Source organism: Bacillus rossius, chromosome 5 (genome assembly GCF_032445375.1).
Source record: "Bacillus rossius redtenbacheri isolate Brsri chromosome 5, Brsri_v3, whole genome shotgun sequence".
In the NCBI taxonomy this organism is placed as follows: Eukaryota; Metazoa; Arthropoda; class Insecta; order Phasmatodea; family Bacillidae; genus Bacillus; species Bacillus rossius.
In genome coordinates this window covers 85,006,108-85,030,211 of record NC_086333.1, presented here as the reverse complement: position 1 = coordinate 85,030,211, position 24,104 = coordinate 85,006,108, and the positions used below count along the sequence as shown (strand labels likewise).

Below are 24,104 nucleotides of genomic sequence, written 5' to 3'. Positions count from 1 at the left end.
CCCCTTGCCCACCTCATATTTGCAAAAGTGGCTAGATCCCACGAAATTCAATATAATACAACAAATTACAGAAAAAAAAATTTTTATTTAAAGTTAAAGTTAAATGGCCAGTTTGGATAGTAAATTGTATTTTCTGCTTTTCAGCGTCTTAGTAACAATGCTCTCACCCCTACGAAAACCGTAAATATTATAGGACCAAAAACTGAGGTTATGGACTGCATTCCGCGACTTGGTGCTCCCTCAGGCCCCGGGCACTCAGCCCCTGAGTCCACACTGGCGATAATGATAGCTCTATGAGACAGATTATTCCGACCTACGGCCGGCATTCTCACATTCCCCTCCCACATATACGCCCTTTAGGGTGGGGGGGGGGGGGGGGAGAGAAACTTCCAATTTGTTTTTAGTATATTCCAGAGCTTATTTAAAACAGAACTGTTAGGGATCACTCCCTGTTGTTTGATCGGGAGGGTATTAGAGCTTCGGCAATGACCAGCGGCTGGGGCCACCAACCCAGCATAGTCGCCGCCTCAGCCCCGTACCTCACTCAGCTGACCAGACAGTTGGCTGTGTACTGAGCCCTAAGACTTTATCAGCACTGCTGGTGCCTACATCACACTGGGACCCGGTGAACTCGTGGTCCGGTGGAGGTCTAGCTGTCCAGGCTAGTACCGGAGCTGTGTCGGCGCTCACCACGTCGACTCCGCATCGGGCCAGGGAACCCTCGGAGCCTGCTCCAAGCGATCAGAGCACCACTACCAAGTACCAGTCCTACCCAATCAGAATCCTGGGCTCTATGAGACAGTCAGAAATGATCGCCTGGGGTTGCATCAATACGCAATGATTCTGAGCCAAGGGTTGTGATTGTTAACAGATTTTTGACGAAAACCATGAAGGTCAATGAATATTAATAACTCATGTATATTCAAGTCTACCTACACATAATTGTATATTGAGTTTTCTTGGTATTCCAGACGAGGATCAGGAGAGCTGGTTGATGTATTTCAATATCCCAGATTTGTATTTTGTGTTGCTATTCCAAATGTATGGTTTTCTGACAATATAAAACTCAACATAAAAATAACATGTAGTGTCAGGTCCACGGACGAAGCTGTGCACCATGTGGGATCAGAGGTTTAGTTGTGTCCTCTGTAGGGATGCTTTGGCTCAATTCTCTCAGCGTACACAGCACAGAAATTCCCAGTAAAGGAATTAAGTCAGTAATTCAAAGAGGTAAGATGAATAAAAACAGTGCAGTGAAAAAAAAAACACAAGGAATACAGCACGGAAAAACAGCATACATCTTCTCAATTCTTCATAGAACTTTAAAAACATACATTTGCCAGCATTCAGTTCAAGCTGTTTAAGGGGGTGCCTCCCACCTCCCATTTCAGGTTAAGATTTTGTATTTACAGTAATTACAGATCAACTTGTAGACTTTTTCAATTGTTTAACTTTCACGAAATGAAAAATATATACAGCGCATACTTTTTGCATTATTAGCTGCCAAATTTACATTTTGAACGTTTTTGGGTTGTACAAATAAGGAGAATTTAATTTATTGAAAAAATGAAACTTTTTAGGTTTAATTGCAATGCCACTGGCTACTTCAAGAAATGGTTTGAATTTTTTTTTTAGAAAATGTTAATAAATTTTACCTGGTATTTCAAAATTTTCTAATTTGTTACGATTTTGACAGCCAAGAAACATGAAATGAGTTTTTGTGATAGAAATGCAAACCATATCATGAAGTAGCCAGTGGCATTGCAGTTAAACCTAAAAAGTTTCAGTTCTGCAATAAAATAAATTCTCCTCATTTGTACAACTCAAAAACGTTAAAAATGTAACTTTGGCAGCTAATTATGCAAAAAGTATGCGCTGTACAAATTTTTCATTTCGTGAAAGTTAAAAATTAAAGAAGTGTAAAAGTTGATCAGTGATGAAATGGGAGACACGCCCTGAAGGAAGTGAAACTCGCCGGAGTGGTGGTTGGGCTCGGCCGGCAGCTGGGAGTACTCGAGCGCGCGCTCCACGCTCGTCATGTTGTTGCTGAGCTCGGCCGACTGCTGCACGCCCCACTGCAGGTGCACCGACGTGGCGATCAGCTGCGAGATGATGAGGCCCGCCTCGCTTCCCTTCGTGCCTGCAGCCCACCACACTGCACACTCTCAACACATCGGGACAAGTGGTTTCATATAGGTACATACATTATGATACCAAACTTCTGGTCGAGTTGAAGAACCTAATACGACCTATGAATACTAAGAAAGGTATGCAACATTCAATACTGTGATTTTAAAACTTTTTTTTTAATGTGTTGACTATGGGTCTCCACAAATCCCGCTCCACCCACAGTAGTTTTGTTTTTCTATCTGTTACTGTACAATAAACTCAGTATGGCCCACTAGGCCCAAGTTTGATAGTCACTCATTAACTATAAACAGTTTCAGCCTGTCCTCTCAAACCAAGTGGAAATTATCACTGAAGACTTAGAACTTAGAAATCGTTACGTATTACATTTGCTTGTGTTTTGTTTTGCTTCACACGTACGTACGCACGCATGCACGCGCGCACACACACACACACACACAGATATATACAAATAAAAATGCGAGAAAAAGTATAAAATATTATGAATTATGGTGTAAAAGTGTGATAAACGGTGTCAGCTTGCGGGCACCCACCGTCCTCCAGCAGGAAGGCGGCCAGCAGACTGGCCGTGTAGCTGACGTACAGCAGGTCCAGCAGGAAGGAGAACGCAGACGTGACGGAGCCGTAGCAGTAGGAGGCCGACGTGTGCACATCCTGGAACAACAGTCCGTACCAACTCTGCCAGGATCGCTACATCATCAAAATCTGCAGAGTAAAGAAAACTGGTAACCTTGCAATTGTAAGAAATTAAACTGATGATAAATCACTTAAATGTAAAGAACCAAATGTAAAATTTATCACAATTACTGTTAATACTTTAATCAACATTGAGGATGTATGATTTAAATTATTTAAATAAGTATTAAAACAGTTTTCTGGTTACCTATATTACATGTGCAATTGTTCCACGTTTCTTCCTAAATATAAAATGTCAAATGAATGTTAAATTTTTAAGTATAATTATGTTCTACAGCTACTCATATTCAGATAAGGAAAAAAAAATTGGTTTCCAGACCTAAAGTATACTACTGCAAGTGAGAAAACACAGGTTTCAAAGGATATCAAAACGGACTGAAATTTTATTTGTTAGCTAATATTTGTACTACTAGTTGAATTACAATAATTTAAGTGATTGTCCACAAATTAAACTCACTTTCATAAGTCCACCTTTCACTTTACCCACTGAAGCTCGGTTCGAAAGTGGCTCTCTCCACTGCTCATCTCTCCATCACGCACCTGTCCCAACTCACTCATTTGCCACGCACATAACAGCGTACCAGATTCCCCTGCTATCTGCACACAAAGCTCGTCGATATTGATTGTCACCCTCTTCACTTCACTCTCATCACTCTGAGAATTCACCGGTATTGCCACAGTCTTGCATCAACACCGCGGGTACTCTTTCATACTTGTTGGCTACACTGTGACTCACCAGACAGTCGTGTTCTCAGTCCTCCGACTAAACACTCAAAGATACGAGAATAAAAGTAAATTTTGGCATCATCCTACTAATATTATAAACGCGAAAGTTTGTAAGTATGGATGGATGTTTGTTACTCTTTTACGTAAAAACTTAAACTACTGAATGGATTTGAATGAAATTTGGCCTATAGCTAGCTTATAACCTGGATTAACACATAGACCCCATATTAATATGAAATTCCATCCTTAAGGGAGTGAAAAAGTGATAATTTCATTTTATAACAGAAAAAATCATAGGTCACAGACATACAAATAGTGAGTGAGTGTCATTTCTCTATGTCTGACACATGATCATACACATAGTAAGGTCTGGCAAATTAATATATTTCTCCTTGGTGAGACCAGTCTGCTTAGTGGAGCTCGCAGCGGCTAGCAAAATAAAGGCGCTAATAACAGTTTTGTTCTTAACTTCGTCAATAGATAGAGTTGCCTTGAATTTTAAACACACCATCGTTTGATGCGTTTGTCATGTCTTTAATTTTCGTTTGTTTGTGCCGTATGCGTTCCTATACCACTCATCCGATTACAATGAAATTTTGGTGATTTGTCATGCGCATGCCCATGAAGGTTACTGAGATGGTATAACTATTTTTCAATAGTTGGAGCACAAATCGTGTCAAAAAATGTGTTTATTTTATTTTATATAGCGACACTTCGTCTGTTTTTTTTTTTGTATAAGTGCGCACGCATGACACAATTTATTTAAATATAAAAGAGAGACAGAGATAGAGTGATATATATATATATATATATATATATATATATATATATATATATATATATATATATATATATATATATATATATATATATAGAGTGAGATAGAGACGGAGAGATAAGTTGAGATAGAGAGGTATAGAGAATGAAATGGGTTAGATAGAGATATACCTATAGATGTATAGAGCTGTATAGAGACTTATATATAGAAGATATAGAGATAGTGGGAAGTATATATGTAGATATAAAGAGATAAATAGAGATAGAGAGATACATAGATGTATATAGATGTAGATAGAGATAGAGATAGAGAGATGGATAGATGATTTGTATATGTGGAACTACTTCAAACATATTACAAAACAAAACTGAATGAGGCATTGCAATGCAGGCCGAGCATTAGCTAGATAATGGAATTTTTTCAATATTAGTAATCTCTTATTTTTAAGCTTTTTTCTATATTGCTTTATAAAGTCTAAATTACAAACAGACCAGGTAAATTACTATAAACTGGCAGAACAACGTCTGTCAGGATCTGAAAGTGATATAAATTAATTTTCACACTTGACATTCAAATTAAGAAGACAATTACTAACTACATCTGATTTCGAAAAAGGTCGCCTTCAACCTGTGTTCAGCCCGGGCAACGCAGGGTATTGCAGCTAGTTCAAAATAAATCCAAACATATCGTCATGAAATTCATTATTCATAATGATTATGTTGACATCATGTGTAAGATACATACAGCTGACTAGTATAAAAAAGTTCTATTTCACTTCTCTGACTAAAAAAAAATTGTATTACAGTGTATAAATAGAGAAAACCACACTGATGTAATCCCAACATTTTTATATATGGGTATAAATGGTATACTAGTGTGTATTCTATACCTGATGACTGTCAAACTGCTGACACAAGACCGGCTGGGCTCCGGAGGCGCGAATGCAAGCAAGGCCCTGCAGAGAGCTGTGCATGTGGCTGAAGACTGGACTCTTGGCTGCAACAAAACAACAGTCCCTCACACTCAGCTCTCTGGAGCCAGCTCCTCCACTGCTTCGCCGCCGCCCCATCGCTCAGCCTCGACTATCGTCCGCCAGTAGTCGTTCTCGCCTCGGTGCTCCCGTCGCTGCCGCTGGCCACCTCGCAGGACCACCACCAGTCTGAGCAACTATTTCCCTCATGTGCACATTGCACAACTGATATCCCTGTTTCTTTCCTACCGAGCCTGCAAATAACAACACTGATTTCTCAATAAATTAGAAATAAACTCAACATACTTAAATTACAAAAGAAACATATGTAACCAAAAATAACGAATCAAAATATGTACAGCAAAATTAATGAAAAGTTTGTACCCAAATAATACTAAAAGCATTTAAGGGCAGAAGCGCTACAAACAGAGATACCAAGTATTTAAACTGGGATTTTGACTGTGAACAAGAGTACTTCTTTGTCATGTAGGCCCTATAACAGTGTGTGTTCACATTCACAGCCACAGACAACTTGCAGAGTGCTGTGCAGGTGGCTGGACACACAGTGCTGTGTCCCTCACAGTCACGTACAACAGTGTGTGTAAACATCCAGAAGACCTGACAGTGCCCATAAGAGTAGGCTTACTGTGCAGTTGGCTAAACACTTGGCCTTTGGCTGCGAACAAAAGTTAGTTATTGTCACATACAACAGTGTGTGTGGACATTCACAACCCAAAAAAAAAGTCTCTGAAAAGTGCCGTCCAGTAGTCTTAACATGGTTTATTGGCTGCGAACATCAGTCCTACAATGTCACCTACAAGAGTGTGTGTACACATAATTTACTTTTACTTTGGAATATGTTTAGTATAAGAAAAATTGGATACAACTGATAAAAAAAAATTAAGCTCTCTATAAACAACACATTAGCAAACTTAAAGGTTTTTGAAACACTTCACTTATAATACCTATAAAAGGGGAAAACACAAGCCAAAACTCAAGAAGATTTATGTTGAAAGATGCTTGCATCACTTTTATGCATCTTACGTAATTTTAAAATTGGTTTTCAAAAACATAATTTCTTTTGCGGCTTGCATTTTTTAAGTATTTTATAACCCTAGCGTGACCGTTTGTTGTACTCACATATCCCATCCAGCATTTTCATGTTGTTGGTTGTCTTGAGGAAGTAGTTGCGCACGAACACGGACAGCAGCAGCAGCACAGACAGAGCGGCCAGCGATATCTGGTTGAGCACCGTGATCACAATCGCGTTGCCCAAGAGCGAGAGCAGCATCTGAGACATGGGGAAGCATCCCAGGGGACTTGGTACGCTATGGTCTGTGTTGTATTGCCAACCATGTGTTCCACGTCCAGTGACGTTACTGAGTCACAATCGGGAAGACTCTTGCACCAAATGTGGGTTCCCAGCCATGTCAATGCATCTGATTAAGTAGTGTGATAAGATGACCCATCATTACAGCAAAATTAGTGTTTACTTTTGTCTTTATTATATTCTGACATTCACTGCACTCGCCCAGAGAGGGCCCCCCAGGCATAACGGCCTGTGCAAGCAGAGGGAGTACCGAAGGGCGTCGCCCCCTGATGTGCATGTCTGCAAGATGGACATTGTTGTGATGAATCTCTATGAGAGGAAGTGGAGAAATAAACAGTAGCCAAGATGGCCAGATGAAGCATGTGTTTTTGGTCTTGAGTTGGTTCACCAATCCCTTCCAATCCAATATATAACATGGCGCTGCGGACTAATTGTTTAGTATATGGACGCTATAATTCGGTGGTATAAACAAAAAAAAAATGAAGATTTTGGAGGACGGTATGGTAATGACGACGGTGAAGTGAACATAACCCAAACAAGAGATGGCCGGGCTAAAACCACCGAGACCGTTTAGCTTCAATGGGGATCTGGCGGTTAACTGGAAACGGTGGAAACAACAGTTCCAGATCTACATGACAGCCACAGGGGGCGAGAGCAAGAGTGAAGAGGTAAAAATCGCCACTTTATTACATGTGGTTGGTGAAGAGGCGCAAGACCTATATTATACACTGGATGTATCCGAGAAAAACAGGAAGGAGTATAAAACAGTTTTGCAGAGTCTGGAATCATACTTTCTTCCAAAGACCAATCAGTGTTGAGCGGCACAAGTTTAATAATCGTGTACAACAGGAAAGTGAAACGTTTGACTCTTTTATAACTGCACTCCGGCGACTTAGTGCTAATTGTGGTTACGAAGGCCTACGAGATGACATGATAAGAGACCGAATCGTGTGCGGAGTACGTGACACGCGTCTAAAAGACAGGTTATTAAGAGAACCAAATATGACCCTCGCAAAGGCGGTACAGATATGCAAAGCGGCAGAACAAACGCAGGAGTTATTGGAAGCTATAGAGAAAAAGAAAGCGGTGCATGAAGTTTACACGAGCAGCTATGCAGAAGCAGGAAGACAGGACACCTCTACCAAGAGAGACGAATACCAGGGGAGGCTACAGACACAAAGGAATACAGATGGATATAGGGCCGGATAGTACAACAACAAGCAACACCTGCCCAACAACATTCACCGCTCCAAAGGCAATGGCTATCAGCGTGGACGTGGCGGGAAGCAGAGGTTTCCTACAAGTAAGGCAACCTTTGGACACAGAGAGTATTATTCTAGCAGCAAAGGTATGTACAATAAACATAACTATGTAGAGCAAGGGTATCAGAGGTGCGGACTGCAACATACAAACTCTAGTTGTCCGGCGTTCAAGGAAATATGTAGAAAATGCAACAAACGGGGACACTTTGCACAAGTTTGTAGATCTAAATCTGTACATGAAATAAACAGACAGGGGACTGATGCTCATTGTGTGAATGATCTGATGTTAGGGTGCATTACTACCAATCAGTCGGACGAGGTTACAGGTGAAAGACAAGGACAGTGTAATGTGCATGGTAAAGTAATGGATGTTCAATCTAGAGAGTGTAAAATTGGTGACATGGAAACTGAGTGGTTTTGTAATTTGAAAGTGTCACCTAATCATTACGTCAACTTTAAAGTAGATACAGGAGCTCAGGTTAATGTTTTACCTGAGGACACCTTTCTTACATTACAAAAGAGAAGTGATGCCTTGCTCACGTCAAATGTTAAACTCAAAAGTTATGTGGGTACTGAAATACCTGTGATAGGCAAGTGTTTCTTACATTGTCATACGCCACGAGGACAATCAGGGGTACTAGAGTTCCAGGTTACGAGAGTAAAAAATTCCGTACCTATAGTAGGGTTGACTGGCATCCAACAATTACAATTACTTCAAAGGGTGGAACTCGTGGGTGCTCACCAAAACCCACACATCACAAGTCTGCTTTCACAATATAAAAATTTATTTGAGGGTCTTGGAGAGATAAAAGTTCATCCACGTACCTTAGTGCTACGAGAGGGTAGTAAGGCACCAGCGGCCGTATTTCAGAGAATACCGTTCGCACTCCATGATAAGTTGAGGGAGGAGATTAATAGGATGATCAAACTTAAGGTAGTGGAGAAAGTAGAGGAGCCAACAGATTGGCTCAATCCTATAATAATTGTAAGGAAGCCATCAGGGGACATACGGGTTTGTCTTGACCCACATTCTTTAAATGCAGCAACTATGAGAGAACACTGCAGGATGCCAACATTTGAGGAAGTCACTGTAAAAATGAAAGGAGCCCAGTATTTCAGCACATTGAATGCAAATAGGGGTTTTTGGCAAATAGGCCTCACAGACGAAAGTTCAAAACTAACCACTTTTGATTCTCCATCACATGGAAGACTTCGGTTTACACGCTTACCGTATGGCTTGACCTGTGCTCCGGAAATTTTTTTACAGTGTCTTCAGTCAATTGTTCAAAGATCTGGAAGGAGTACAGGTGTATGTAGATGATGTTATAGTTTTTGGTGTTGATAGAGCGGAGCATGATTGAAGGTTGGAACAAGTTCTCAAACGAGCAAAACAAATGAATGTTACATTTAATCTAGAGAAGTGTAAGTTTGGACTTACGGAAGTCAGGTATATTGGGCACATATTTGGGAAAGACGGCATTAGGACAGATATGGATAAGGGGAGGGCCATCTTAGAATTCCCGGAACCTAAAAAAGTGACAGAATTACAAAGGTTCTTGGGAATGGTCAACTATTGGGGAAAATTTGTACCCAATCTTTCGGAAAAAACAGATGCGTTACGTGGGTTGTGTCGAAAGAATGTTATTTGGTCATGGAACGACCAACACCACACAACATTTGAACACTTAAAAACACTTTTGACCTCCACACCTATCCTACACTATTTTGATCATGACGATGAGGTAGTGCTGTCAGTGGATGCGTCACAGAACGGCTTAGGAGCGGTTTTGATGCAATCTAAAGGCCCAGTAGCGTTCGCATCCAAATCACTATCTCCTGCACAAAAGAATTACGCACAAATAGAAAAAGAGCTCCTTGCAATTGTGTACGGCTGTGAGCGATTTCATCAATACCTCTATGGCCGCAAAGTTTTAGTAGAGACGGACCACAAGCCGTTGGAGGCTATATTCAAAAAACCGCTCGAAAAATGTCCTCTAAGATTACAAAGAAAGAGAATTAAATTGCAGAATTATAACTTAACGGTAAAATATGTGCCGGGTAAAGATCTCATAGTCGCGGATGCATTATCAAGGACAGGAGGTCCAGACGACAAACTAGAATTACAGGAACAGGAAATAGCAGCTCATCAGGGCATGGTAGTGCATTTCATACAAGCAACTCAGGACATGTGGGAAAGACTACGGTTAGAAACCTTGAGAGATGAGACTTTGATCCCACTTAAAGGCATCATAATGAATGGATGGCCTAAAGAGAGAACACAGGTAGAAGCTAACATAAGACCCTTTTGGTCATACAAGGAAGATTTAACAGTACACGAGGGAGTTATTTTTAAAGGCAAACAGATAGTAGTTCCGCAGAGTATGAGACAGGATCTGTTAGACAGAGTCCATTATGGACACATGGGGATACAAAAGTGCAAATGGAGGGCCAGGGAGTGTATATTTTGGCCTGGAATGGCAAAGCAAATTGAATATATGGTAAGTAACTGTGCGACATGAAAGGAGGTACAGAACCTGAGTCCCAAGGAACCGATAGTCAGCAGAGAAATACCGAGTAGGCCATGGCAAATAATAGCAGCAGACATTCTACATTTCAAGGGGAAGGACTATCTACTAGTAATTGATGCCTACTCAAAGTACCCTGAGTTCAGTCAGTTAACGAGTCTCACATCATGTCACGTAGTGGGGCACTGCAAAGCTATAATGGCGAGACATGGGATACCGGAGGTACTTTATAGCGACAATGGGCCACAGTTTTCTTCACAGGAGTTTAAGGGATTTGCACACAACTGGGACTTTACACATAAGACATCTAGTCCTATGTACCCACAGTCCAATGGACTTGTGGAAAGGTATGTGCAAACAGTGAAAAATATGCTCAAAAAGGCAGTGCAGGACCGTAGAGATGTGATGCTGGCGCTCTTAGAATACAGAAACACACCGGTCGACAGTCACTTACAATCACCAGCTCAGAGGTTGTTTGGTAAACGACTAAGGGGATTAATGCCACACTCAGCGGACATGCTTCGGCCACAGCTACAGCCAGACATACACCAGGACTTAATGGGGAAACAACAAAATCAGGAAAAATATTATAACAGGGGAACAAGGAAGCTAGAGCCACTGGCGGTAGGGACCAATGTAGGAGTTAGATGTGGTGATGCATGGAAAAGGGGCAATATTGTCAGAATTCTCGATAGACCCAGGGGTTACCGGGTGTGTTTAGAGAATGGGTATGAAGTTGAAAGGAACCGGAGACATCTAATGGATAAATTTTACGGGAAAACCTTTTTGAAAGGATACGAGAGGAAATACCGCAAGCTCAGGAAGATCAACAATCAAATAATCAACCACACATGCAGGATGACGTAGTTAAGAATAGACCAACACAGCCTCTTGAGGATAGTAACATGGTAGAATTTAAAGGGTTTGATGAGACAGAAGTTGGCCAAGGGCACGGTTATAGAGAATGGGGTTTTAGAAAAGGACGTGAGGAAGGCATAGTAGAAAATACAGTAATGTCAAGGTCAGGAAGAGTAATAAAAACACCAGTGTACTTAAATGACTATGTACCTTAGATGTTGTGATGTATGTCTATGAAGGAAGTGGATCAGTGTATGTTCAGTGTATTTACAGGATTAATTGTAAACACAAATAGATAAATTCTAATGAATGTAGGAACTGGAAAAAAGGGAGATGTTGTGATGTATCTCTATGAGAGGAAGTGGAGAAATAAACAGTAGCCAAGATGGCCAGATGAAGCATGTGTTTTTGGTCTTGAGTTGGTTCACCAATCCCTTCCAATCCAATATATAACAGACATGTATCTAAGGTACTTGTGTTTACTGTTATTTTAAGTATTATAATTGTTGTATATAGTATGGATGAGGATATTTGGTGACTCAGGTTGGCAACATAGACCGATGCGTCACTCAGTCAGTCGAGCATCAGCCGCCGCCATGTCCGCGTGGTCTATACATAACAGTTGGCGACGAGGTTAAAACGGATAACAATTTCGTGTACAATATGGCCTTAATCGGAGCCATCGGAGAGTTCGCGCCCGAGAAAGAATCGTGGAATTCTTATCGCGAACGGTTACAGTTTTATTTTATCGCGAACACTATCACGGAGGATGAGGCCAAGCGGGCAGTGTTTTATACCGTGTGCGGCGCCGATTTGTACGGGCTGGTGACGTCGCTAGTATCACCAAAGTCGACCGCGTCGGTTTCCTTGATGGACGTCTTCACCATATTAAATAATCACTTTCACCCGAAGCCTAGTGAAATTGTGGAAACTTTTAAGTTTTTGAAGCGCGATCAGAAAGATGGGGAGACGATCGCCGTGTACATAGCAGAGCTTCGAAGGCTGAGTACACACTGCAATTTCTCGGACCTCGACCGAATGCTTCGCGACCGGCTCGTTTGCGGCGTTAGGGATAAATCAGTGCAACAGGCTCTCCTCGTTAAAGAGAAACTAACCTTGAAAGAAGCAGTGGATATTGCGATGGCAACAGAGGCGACTGGACAGAACATGGCGGACTTGAGAGACAGTACAATAGTGGAAGAGAGTGTACACAAAGTGAACAATGGCGTGTCAAGATATTCAAAACCGGCGGGTTCGGTTAAGTCGAACACTATATCACTGGGAAGACAAAGGGAAGCGATAAGGAAGGGAAGAGACAACGAGAACCAGCTATGTTGGCGCTGTAATGGGCAGCACGCAGCAGACACGTGCCGACATTGGAACACTGTATGCCGGTTCTGTAAAAAGAGGGGACACATTGAGCGGGCTTGTATCACAAAAAAAAAGCATGAGGGAGTTTCGAAAACAAACGACCTAGCGCAACGAGAAGTGGCACAGGAAGTACAGCATTTTGAAGAGGATTGTTCGGAAGGTGCTGCCACGCAATATACGCTGTACAATATGCGGGAACAACAGCCCAGGAAACCGTGGTGTGTGGAAGTGTTGCTGGTTGGGAAATCAGCGATGATGGAAGTTGACACGGGGGCAGGTCGATCGATTATCAGCGGGAGAACTTACAAGGCCCTGTGGCCTCAGGAACCTCCACTGACAAGGAAGGACATGTTATTACGCACCTGGTCCAGCGAATATCTACAGGTGATGGGGGTTATGGAAGTTGCTGTACAACTGAAGGGGCGTGAGTCAGCGGTACTCCTAGAGTTGGTAGTGGTGGAAGGACAAGGGCCGAATTTGCTGGGACGAGATTGGTTTGCACCTCTGGGAATTAAGTTAGTGGGGGTGAACAAGGTTAGGGAAGACTTGGCAGCAGGGATTGTTAGGGAGTTTCCGGATGTGTTTAAGGCAGATAAGCTGGGAAAATATGTAGGACCACAAGTGACAATAACAGTTCCACCAGAATGTGACCCTGTGTTTAAAAAGAGCCGGCCAATACCATTTGCTTTGAGAGACAAGGTGAGCCAGGAAATAGATAGGTTAGTGCAGCGTGGAGTGTATGAACCAGTGGACTTTTCGGGTTGGGCGACTCCAGTCATACCCATTTTGAAGAAAGACGGGTCCATTCGGCTTTGCGGGAACTATAAGGGCACTGTAAACAGCGTGTGTGACACTAGTGTGTACCCATTGCCCACTGTCAGTGAAGCACTAGCAGTACTAGAGGGAGGACAGCTGTTCTCAAAACTGGATCTGGAGGAAGCATATTTGCAGGTAACTGTAGATGAGGGCACAGCAAAATTGCTTACGGTAAATACCATGAAGGGGTTGTTCAAGGTTAAGAGATTACCATTTGGCATAAGTAGTGGTCCAGCGATATTCCAGCGGTTGATGGACACCTTGCTTGCTGGCATACCTGGTACAGTAGTATTACTTGATGATATATTAATATCCGGAGGAGGTGACAATGAGCACTGGAGTCGTGTCCGTGAAGTCCTGGGACGGTTGCAAAGTGCAGGGCTTAGGTTAAAGAGTGAAAAATGTGTTTGGGGGGTGGATTCAGTTGTTTTCCTGGGACACAGAATTGACAAGATGGGTATCCATCCACTTTCAAGTAAGGTTGAAGCAGTTCACGATGCGCCAGAACCTAGTAACAAAAAAGAGCTCCAGGCATTTTTGGGTCTCTTGAATTTTTATGAGAGATTTCTTTGTCACAAAGCAGATGTATTAGAGCCTCTTCACAGACTGCTGGATGCCAACACTCCATGGTGCTGGACAGATGCACACGCAAGGGCGTTTGAAGAGGCCAAGTAGCTTTTACGATCGGAGCAAGTCTTGATACACTATGACCTAAACAAACCCTTAGTTTTAACATGTGATGCATCTGAGTATGGGGTAGGGGCGGTGCTGGCCCATGATCTGGGTAATGGGACGGAAGCTCCAATCGCATTTGGGTCTAGGACACTACAAAAGAGCGAACGAAACTACGCGCAGGTGGACAAAGAGGCCTTGGCTGTCATTTTTGGGGTGTCCAAATTTAAACAATATTTGATCGGAAGACAGTTCAAGATTGTGACTGACCATAAGCCACTCTTGCGCCTTCTCCATCCCAAGCAGCCCGTTCCAGATACCATTTCACCGCGATTGTTGAGATGGAGTTTGATGTTAGGAATGTATGATTTTGAACTAGAATTCAGACCAGGGACCCAAATACAGCATGCTGATGCCCTTAGCAGATTGCCTCTGCAGTCACCTGCATTCCCAGTTCCAGGTCCCAGTGAAATTCTCATGCTGGAAGAAGCGGGGGAAGTGTTTGTCGATCCACAGACAATAGCAAGAGAGACTGGGAAGGATCATTTACTGTGCAAGGTGTTGACATATACACAAAATGGATGGCCAGATCAAGTGACAGAGGAGATGCAGCCCTATGTTCGACGGAAGCTGGAACTGTCTGTTCACAAGGAGTGTTTGTTGTGGGGATCCAGGGTAGTAATCCCACCACAGTTACGGACAGAGGTGATGAGCATGCTTCATGCAAACCATGATGGGGTGGTGCATATGAAAGCGTTGGCAAGGAGTTACTTTTGGTGGCCAAAACTAGATGCTGCAATTGAACAGGTTGTGAAGGAATGCAAAAGTTGTCAGCAGTGTCAAAATAATCCACCTAAGGTTAAAGCAGTAGCCTGGCCCACAGCTGACAAACCATGGTCTCGATTGCACATAGATTTTGCGGGACCATTTCAAGGAGCTAATTTTCTCATTGTAGTCGATGCGTATTCCAAGTGGCCAGAGGTCAGGCAAGTGGGAAGTATGACTGCAACAGCCGTAATTCAAGAATTACGAGACATATTCAGTTATCATGGACTGCCAGACACTGTGGTGGCAGATAATGGGACAGCCTTCCGATCCCAAGAGATGGCACAGTTTTTAAAAAATAATGGCATTGACATGGTTTTCGCACCACCCTATCATCCTTCGAGTAATGGGTTGGCGGAGAGGACGGTGCAAACTTTCAAGGTGAAACTCCGTAAACTGGTATTGGGTGACTGGCGAACTCGAATAGCACGGACGCTGTTGGCATGGCGCACTACGCCAAGACAAGGGGAAAATAACACTTGGAAAACTCCCGCGGAGTTGTTGATGGGGCGATCATTACAGACAGCTTTGACAAAACTCCATCCAGCAACAGGTACAGTTCAGAGAAGTCAGGCGGACAATACGGTAGCGACGCGGGTTCGACACTTCAGAGAAGGTGAGGCAGTGTGGCTGCGGAATTATAGAAGAGTCCCAAAGTGGATACCAGGCTGGATCTCTGGGGTAGAAGGGTTGCTGATATATGGGGTCAAAGATGAGCAAGGAGGCTTACACAGGAGGCACGTCGATCAGTTACGTCGAAGAAGTAGCCAGCCAGACAGGGGACAGTGTCCTGGGGAGGCAGTGTCCTGTAGGGAGCAGACGTTTTTGCAGCGGACACACCAGTTTGCATCCGGAGTTCGCCCCAGCAGTGAAGGTACGCAGCAGCCAGCAGCGGCGGCCATAACAGCAGCAGAACCAACTGGCGAACGGGGTCGGACGACTGCAGATGAGTCCACAGCGGCAGCAGGGACACCCGTAAAATCAGCTTCCGAGATGCCTGGATATGGAAACAGCCCGGGGATCTCCCAAGGATCTCCTCCATTCAGGGGTTTTCCTTCCAGTTCTGTACTAGGCCGTACTCAGGACAGGTCCTCGAGGAGACATCGAGTGCCACCAAGAAAGTTAGATGATTACGTGACAAATTAAATGGGGGGAAGTGTTGTATATAGTATGGATGAGGATATTTGGTGACTCAGGTTGGCAACATAGACCGATGCGTCACTCAGTCAGTCGAGCATCAGCCGCCGCCATGTCCGCGTGGTCTATACATAACAATAATCATTGATTTTTTTTTATAATATGTTAAAAATAAAATTACTTCGGACAAACAAACCCACGCCGTTTCTTTATAACATTAGTATTGAAGAGGAAATATAAAATATATTGTTAATGAGCTATTATTTGTTAAAGAGTTTATTTTTTTCATGGGGGTAGGTTTTGGAGTAACATAAATTATTTGGAACATGAAGCCAGTAAATTAATTTTTTTAAAGTAGTAAATATTTATTCGAGAAATGTGCAAATTTTAGTAAGAGTGCAGACTATACACGTGAATGAGTTTGGAACAGGCTTCAGACTGTGGATTATGGATGGGACCAAGGACCTCTGACCGCCAGCTTGAATTGTGACATCACAGTGGCCAAATTGAATACCTTTAACTTTTAATTTAACCTTTATGACCCGGCAGCAAACTAGGATCCGCCATTATGGATCCCGCCATTTTGAATTCTAGAGTTTTCCACTGTGTTGTTTTCTATAACATCCCGCCATCTTGGAATCAAACACACACTCCCTAAAGTTGCTACGGCCAGCATCTTGAAAATCCATTATTAGGTATTATTATTATTATTATTATTATTATTATTATTATTATTGTTATTATTGTTATTATTATTATTATTATTATTATGCTAGAAAATCAGGGGAAAATTTTAAATTTATAAAATAATTTAAGTAATAAAATTTTAATAGCGCCCCATTCACGAATCTGGCATTTTTCATTACTGTGACATTACGACCTCGCACATGTCCACCATTTTATATTCCGCCATTTTGAATTATAGCACCACATCTGCCATCTTGGATGACAAACACAGCCACCATCTGGTTTATATCTGCTGGAGGCTGCTATCTTGAATGAGGTTATGGTCGCCATTTTGTTTTTGTCTGCTAGAGGGCACTGCCAATATATTACTTTAATTTTTACCCGTCACAGTGCAGTAATATTTATTACCTTGACATCCACCATCTTACAGCCATCTTTAAAATATTTAATTGATTAGCTAGAAATTCAGGGAAAAATTCAAAAATCATCAAAAAAAACAGCAATTACTTTAATGATTGATTCAATCGATCCGTGGTCTTGGTTCAATACTTGATCATATAAAAAAACGGTAATTTAATTAAAGATCAACTCACTTTACTAAAAAAAACCACAGGTTCTGCAAAAAAAATTAAAAACAACAATGTATTACATAATTTCTACTCTACAAGAACAAAAACAAAAAACAAACAAATCCCTAGTATTTCTCAATTTCCATAGTCTTCGTAGAGTGTAAAGTGAGTCCTTTGCATACCTTAACATGTCTTAAGGGCAGTTTCATATGACAAAGAGTTCTCAGTTTCATTAAAAGGAAAGTGGTATATTTCATGATGCATTTAATGTTTTATGCCAACAGGATCTGCATCATCATCGCTGTCATTGACATTGGGATATCGAGAGCTGTCAGTAATGTTGCCATCAGGATCTGTGATGTTGATGGTAGGTCTTCCATCCACGTCGACGTTCATGATGGTAATGATATCAACAAGTTCTCAAGAATTCCCAGATACCGGACTAATATGTGCCAAACTAGTCTATCCACACTGCACCACATTCAGAGTTGGAGTGAGTGTCTCATCGCCTGGTCCTTACTTATATACTCGCAGTGACTGCTGTGAGAAGCGAGTCAAAACTATATCCATTTTAATTTTTAGAAACTGGTTCTTGCTTGCACTTAACTGAACCATCTATCTAGTTGTGAAATTTGTTTACTAAATTTGATACACTGAACAAGTATTCTTTGTGATTTATTCCAACATCCGCTTCTTTCATGCTTGTGAGTGTTTGAAGTTGTAGTGAATGACGTACCACAGTATTTGCACTGGCGCGATGAATTTCCGCCGTCCATTGAAGTCTCCAAAGTTCCTGGCTAAACTTCAACCGATGAAACAGCTTCTGCTTATTTCTCCCAAACACTTGGTATCACAGATACCAAAGGGAATTGTGTCACAGTCGGCATCGCTGCCATCGAGGTCTGCGTTGCTGATGGTAAACAATCAATAACCATAAGACTTGACAGTGGAACAACAAATAAATTTCATGGAACGTACTGAAAACAGTTGATACGCACTGCACCGCAGTCAGAGAAGGATTGTGGCACCGTCTACTGGACTTCACACAAATACTCACAGCGACTGGTATAAGGCAGAATAATTACAAATCTACAAGGCTACATAGCTCCAACTGCTTCAATATCTCTAACTGCTCCAATGCTCCAATTGCTCCAACAGCTCCAACTGTCCAAATTGCTCCAACTGCACCAATTGCTACAAAGTGCTCCAATAGCCCCAAGTGCTTCAACTGCATTTGGCTCCAAATGATTACAATTGCATTTTACTCGAACTTTCCCCGATTTCTGGAAAGACTTTATTATTAATCTCTATTTTATTAGTCATTGGTGACCATTTTTACATCTTTACGATAGAAGTTTTATTACAAGAACTCAACCTTAGTTAGAAATCAGAGGTCATAAAATAAAACCAGTGACGTAGCGTGCCATCTCGGCGCCTGGGGCGGGAGACACATTTTGCCGCCCCCATTCTATAGGTGCTTGATTAAAATTAAATTTCACATGCAATGAGGTACCTTTTATTGAAGTTAAAATAGGATGAGCGGTTTTACAAGCGGATTCTACGGGCCTTATGAGCAGCGAAGTCAGAAATAACTTTGTCAAAATCAATATTAGCAGCCAATTCTTGTTCAATCGACCTTATAGCCAAGTTTGATAGTCTAGCGGAGCTCATAGTAGATCTGAGGTAATTTTTTATTAGCTTCAACTTCGAAAAACTTCTCTCACAACTTGCAACACTAATCGCCAAAGTCAAATATATACGAATCAAGATGACTATATTTGGAACCGAAATTCCGAGATTCAGTTTTTGAATGAACTGGAGGAGCTCCAATGGTCCTTTACCACTTATATCTTCCTCTGATTCAGAACAGGCAACAACAACAAACTGCTGAAGACGTTTCCGCTCCATCTGAAACTCGTCCTTGTCGAGGTCTTCTAATACATGGGAAAGATCACACTCGAACTTGATGTCCAAAAGTTTCGCTGGCATCAAAAATCCGAACTTGTCCGATATTTCTTGAATTTGCTGGAATCAAGTTGTCATTTCTTGAATGATCTTGTCGAATGATGCGATAATCTCTCGACGGATTTCCTGTTCGTGAGACAAAGCTGCATCTTCAGAAGATTCATCGCCATGCATGCGTTTTTTCCTGCGAATTCTCGTTTTGAGTTCGATTCCGAGTTTTTCGCAGAGAGTCTTAGCAAAGTCAATTGCTTCTTGCACGAAACGGTCTCTACTTTCCACTAAGAGGGTTTTCAAAGCGCAGAGTTTCTGAGCACACTTATCCACACTTAGTCCTCGTTGCTGCAGGTAAATCTGTGCGTATTTGTATTTGTATTTATATGTTCTTATATATTTTTAATGCCTTTTTGGTAATTATATTTAATTTTCGGAGCTCCGAAGTATATGATCAAATTATAATTTTTTGGGGGAATTGTTAAAGTATTTTTTTAGTATTATTATATAGCTATTATTTTATAAGTAGTAATAGGGTATGTATTTTATGATGGATGCGCCGATTTGTGATGAAATGATTTTATGATATATATATATTTATTAAATGTTGTCATATAAATTTTGCGTCTTTTTAACTTGCTGCCTCCTCTCACTGTTCGCAACCTTATTAGTATTTTTTAAGCCTGCTATTAGTTTGGGTTTTAATATTTTTTTGGGTTTACCTGCGCTCGCGGTACGGGGCAATATAGGAGTTTTACTGTGTCCCGGTTTGCGGAAGTTGTTTGGTTTGCCCTGGGTTAAGGTCAAACTTTACAGTACAATGCGTAGTACTAAATTCAATGAGTGCGAAAGAGAGGCATCGACACGGGCCGACAAGTGAAACAAAAGATTTTGTATGAGTAATTAACATAATAAGGAGTGCCGCTCAACTCGGCTCGCGCGCGCCGGGCGGCGCGGCGTGATGCGATGTTGCCGTTCGTATGTAAACAAACAAACGTTATAAAGAGCTCTGTCAGTGATTTCGCAGTTTTTCTTTTAAATAAATATTAAAAAATAGTTGGTGCGCAAAATTTGAGATAAAAATGTAACATTATAGTGTGTCTGACACATGTAATGAATGAATCATAGATCAGATCTCAACCCGCTTCACCGGCGACCCGCCCCCGCGGGCTGTCGCCCGGGGCGGGCCGCCCCCTCCGCCCCACCCACGCTACGCCACTGAATAAAACAACCACTTTTTAAATCCAAATTAAATTTACTTTTAAATTTTGTACACATGCAAGTAAAACAAGTCATTGTATGTAGCCAGCTTCCTTCAGTTCTTTGTGTATGGAGGCTAATTCGTTGATGTGCAAATATTTTCCTACCCTAAGTGAAGACAGCAGCAATCTCAGACAATCGACCAATACATTAGGATCTTCCCATGTCGTGCAATCATTCTCTTCTGCTGCTGTTATGTTCCTTGTGTTTATTATTAATATTTTTTAAATCTCTACAGTCTTTTAATTCCAGCCTCAAGGTCACAATCGTAATCGTCTCACTGATCATCGCAATCTTTAACAGAATAATTTAACATGTCGTCATGTCGTTTTCATCATTTTGGTTTCAGTGCTTCATCACATTTTTCGATTATGTCATCTTCAGGTTGTTCTATATTGTCCACAATTTCATGGAGGCGACTATAATTTGGTGTAAATATTAATATATTTTAATTTCCCTTTAAGATGCTACTTTCTGCACTAGTTATAAATTTTAAATCATTAGCGAGATCTTGGACAGTATTTTTAGCATTAACATTTTTACATTATCGTGATCATTAGAGCCCGTCTACAATAGTCCGAACCTGTGCGTGGTCCGTGTCCTTATCCGAATGTGAGTGACGTCACATTGTCTCATCGAAAACTGCCCTGTCCACAATTGCGATGTCCGATGTCCGAATGTATTGATTTCTAAAGTTATCACCAGAGCGCAGTAAATGTGCCAAACCAAATAATTTTGTATATTGTTTTGATGCTTTGTAGTTTGAGATTGAACTTATGAAAGTTATGTAAGTTATAAGTGACTTACAACATCTTCCATTTCCTTCAATAACAAAAATAAACACCACATTTTCAAACGGGAACTGGAAATTCAAATATTGTGAGTGTTCTGTTCTTTTTCTGTGTCCAAAGTACACAGGTTGGGACAAAAAGTTCAAATTGACGAATGTCTTCGGACCAGGTAGGTTCGACCCTTCGCCCACTTGACGCATGACGTCAGAGGGTCACGTGGACCAATCAGCGACGAGTGTCCTTCGGACACAGTTTAGGACATTGCTATTGTAGACGGGCCATTATAGACTTATAATATTTTGCCTTCGTTCCACTTCCTTGGCATTGTAAACCCATCCTCGTTATCTTTAGTCAGGTTAGTTATACAGGTCTTGCGATGTTTATTCAAGAAATATCTTCAACCAAAGGATTTCTGACACTAACTAAAATTGAATATGGTAAGAACCCAAAATACACTCAGTCCTCTCATTATGTTTAGCATTTTTTCTGAAGATAAACTCCTTACTGCAATACCTACCGCGGTGTCCTTTCAATAACACTATAGGCATCAAACCGGAATACATGTTAGCTTCTTTGGTTAGCTTTTTCCAGTTGCATACTGAGAGTTTTAAATTGGAACAATTATTTTAATATAATTTTTAATATTTAATCATATATAACATTTAATCAATTTATCTCATACAAGTAACTTGTTACAAATAGTTCCGATTCTTGCCAACAGATGTGAGGTAAATATTATTGATTTTTTATGTGGGAAGCGGGATGCTCGCTCATGGTCGCAAGAGAGGGTGGGTTTCGCTAGACATCAAGGAAAAGGAAGTTTGTCTTGCATGATAAGAGTTTCTCAGCTCTCTCGAGGCATAGCAATTGACTCAGTCATGTATCCTATTTTTTTTTTTAATTTCACATGACAAAAAATATTGTAAGTGCTGATTTGATAACAAGAATTTGCCAATCAAATAAACTATGAATACAATTGCATGTCTCATTAAAAAAATATATGCAGCGATTGATTTCTCAGAAATAACCTGAAGTAAAAATTAAACAAATATTATGGCAGCGCCCTCTGGCAGACGAAAAATGATGGCGGCCATATCATCCGAGAGGGCAGCCTCCAACAGACGAAAACTAAATGGTGGCTGTAATGTCATCCAAAATGGTGGATTGGAGCCATAACTGAAAATGGTGGAATTGAATATGGTGGACATGAGCCAAGGTTATGATGTCACAATAACGAAAAATGCAACATTTGTGAGGGCGGTATTAAAATTTTATTAATTAAATTGATGTATAAAATTTAAATTTTCCCCAAATTTCTAGCATAATAATTATGGATTTTCCATATGGTGGCCATAATGAAAAGCAAAACGGTGATGTCATAATTTTAAAAAGGCAGAATCATGTGTTTTTAATACAATTGTATTAATTTTTTTATAAATTTTAAAAGTTTTTTTCCATTTTTCTGATAATATAGATATTCAAGATGACGGCCATAAGGAAAAGTGCAACTTCAGGGAATAGGGCTTTCTATTCCAAGATGGCAGACTATTATACAAAACAAAATGGCAGAATGTTATAGAATTCGAAATGGCAGAATCCAAGATGGTGGATCCAATATTACCACCTAGGTTGAGGTCAAGGGTCAAGGCTCAAGGTCATCTGATTCGGCCACCGTGATGCCTCAATCCAAAATGAAGCCTGTCCCAAACTCGGTCAAACCTACTACTGGAATGCATCGCAAGTTTGTGGATAAGTGTGCGTTGTTCCACTACTAGCAGCAATGTTTTATTTCTTTTTTTTCTTCAAATTTTTTACTTAATCAGGTAAAGTTCATATTAGAGATATAATTTATTTTGACAGTGCTTATTTCAAAACCATCCCATTAGCTCCTTGTTTTGGGTTGACCACTTCTTTTAACTTTCATTTATTATGGTTTGCTCCCAGCTTGGTCAGTTTGCCAGGCCTTGCCATAGGCCGAGGGTTGCACTGCACGAACGTACTTAACTAGGTTCATATGAACATATCGCATTCTAACATAGGCAAATTTTTTACAGTGTATTATTACTGGAATATTTAAATGTCAAATCTCTCATTATATCTCTCCAAAAAAATTAACATGAAACTAGTTTTTCCCAAAGAAAATATTTAATTACAGACAAACAAATCAATCATGTTATTACTGAAACAAGCTATCAAGTTCGATCATGATGCCAACTGCAGGACTATGCTGACCTTGCCTGGTGGTCCTGCAGTGAACAAGATCATCAACGTGTCACACTCATGTGGCAAGGATCGTGGGTTCTGTTAGAATTCTCCTTTCTGAGCACTGAGTATTGCCCAGTTGCTAGAAGCCGTCATCTTGGAAGCCCGGCCAGTTTCACTTCTGATCATAATCACTTTATCTACTCATCTGTCCAAATAATGTTACCACAATAATGCGTAAAGTTGTCAACTTATGTTTACCTGAGAAGCATCGAAGAATGACTTCTGCAAGGTTTCATCGATGCTGCTGAGATCTTTCGAAAATCTATTTATTATTCTACCTGGAAAAGAAAGTAATATATTTGACTTATGTCCATCAACATTACAATAATGTTATGATTATACTAAAAAGTAAATTTTTAGTTCTTGGTTCAAGATAATGTATTTAAGGGATGGCACAGAAGCATATATTAACTTTACACCAGAATTATTAGCAAAAATGTAGAATTCAAGGCAATCATTAGT

The 24,104-nt window shown here is 40.9% G+C and overlaps 1 protein-coding gene across 2 annotated transcripts in view; it reads right to left on the bottom strand.

Moving 5' to 3' along the window:
• The window catches only part of LOC134532188 (ATP-binding cassette sub-family C member 4-like), a 133,376-nt gene that overhangs the window by 28,865 nt on the left and 80,407 nt on the right, over nucleotides 1-24,104 (bottom strand). For both annotated transcript variants that reach the window (XM_063368595.1, XM_063368596.1), the window contains 5 exons: nucleotides 23,841-23,920; nucleotides 6,459-6,609; nucleotides 5,238-5,344; nucleotides 2,682-2,802; nucleotides 1,976-2,140 (listed from right to left, as the gene is read on the bottom strand). In XM_063368595.1, the coding sequence (XP_063224665.1) occupies nucleotides 1,976-2,140; nucleotides 2,682-2,802; nucleotides 5,238-5,344; nucleotides 6,459-6,609; nucleotides 23,841-23,920 (624 nt within the window). The remainder of the gene's footprint in view (nucleotides 1-1,975; nucleotides 2,141-2,681; nucleotides 2,803-5,237; nucleotides 5,345-6,458; nucleotides 6,610-23,840; nucleotides 23,921-24,104) is intronic.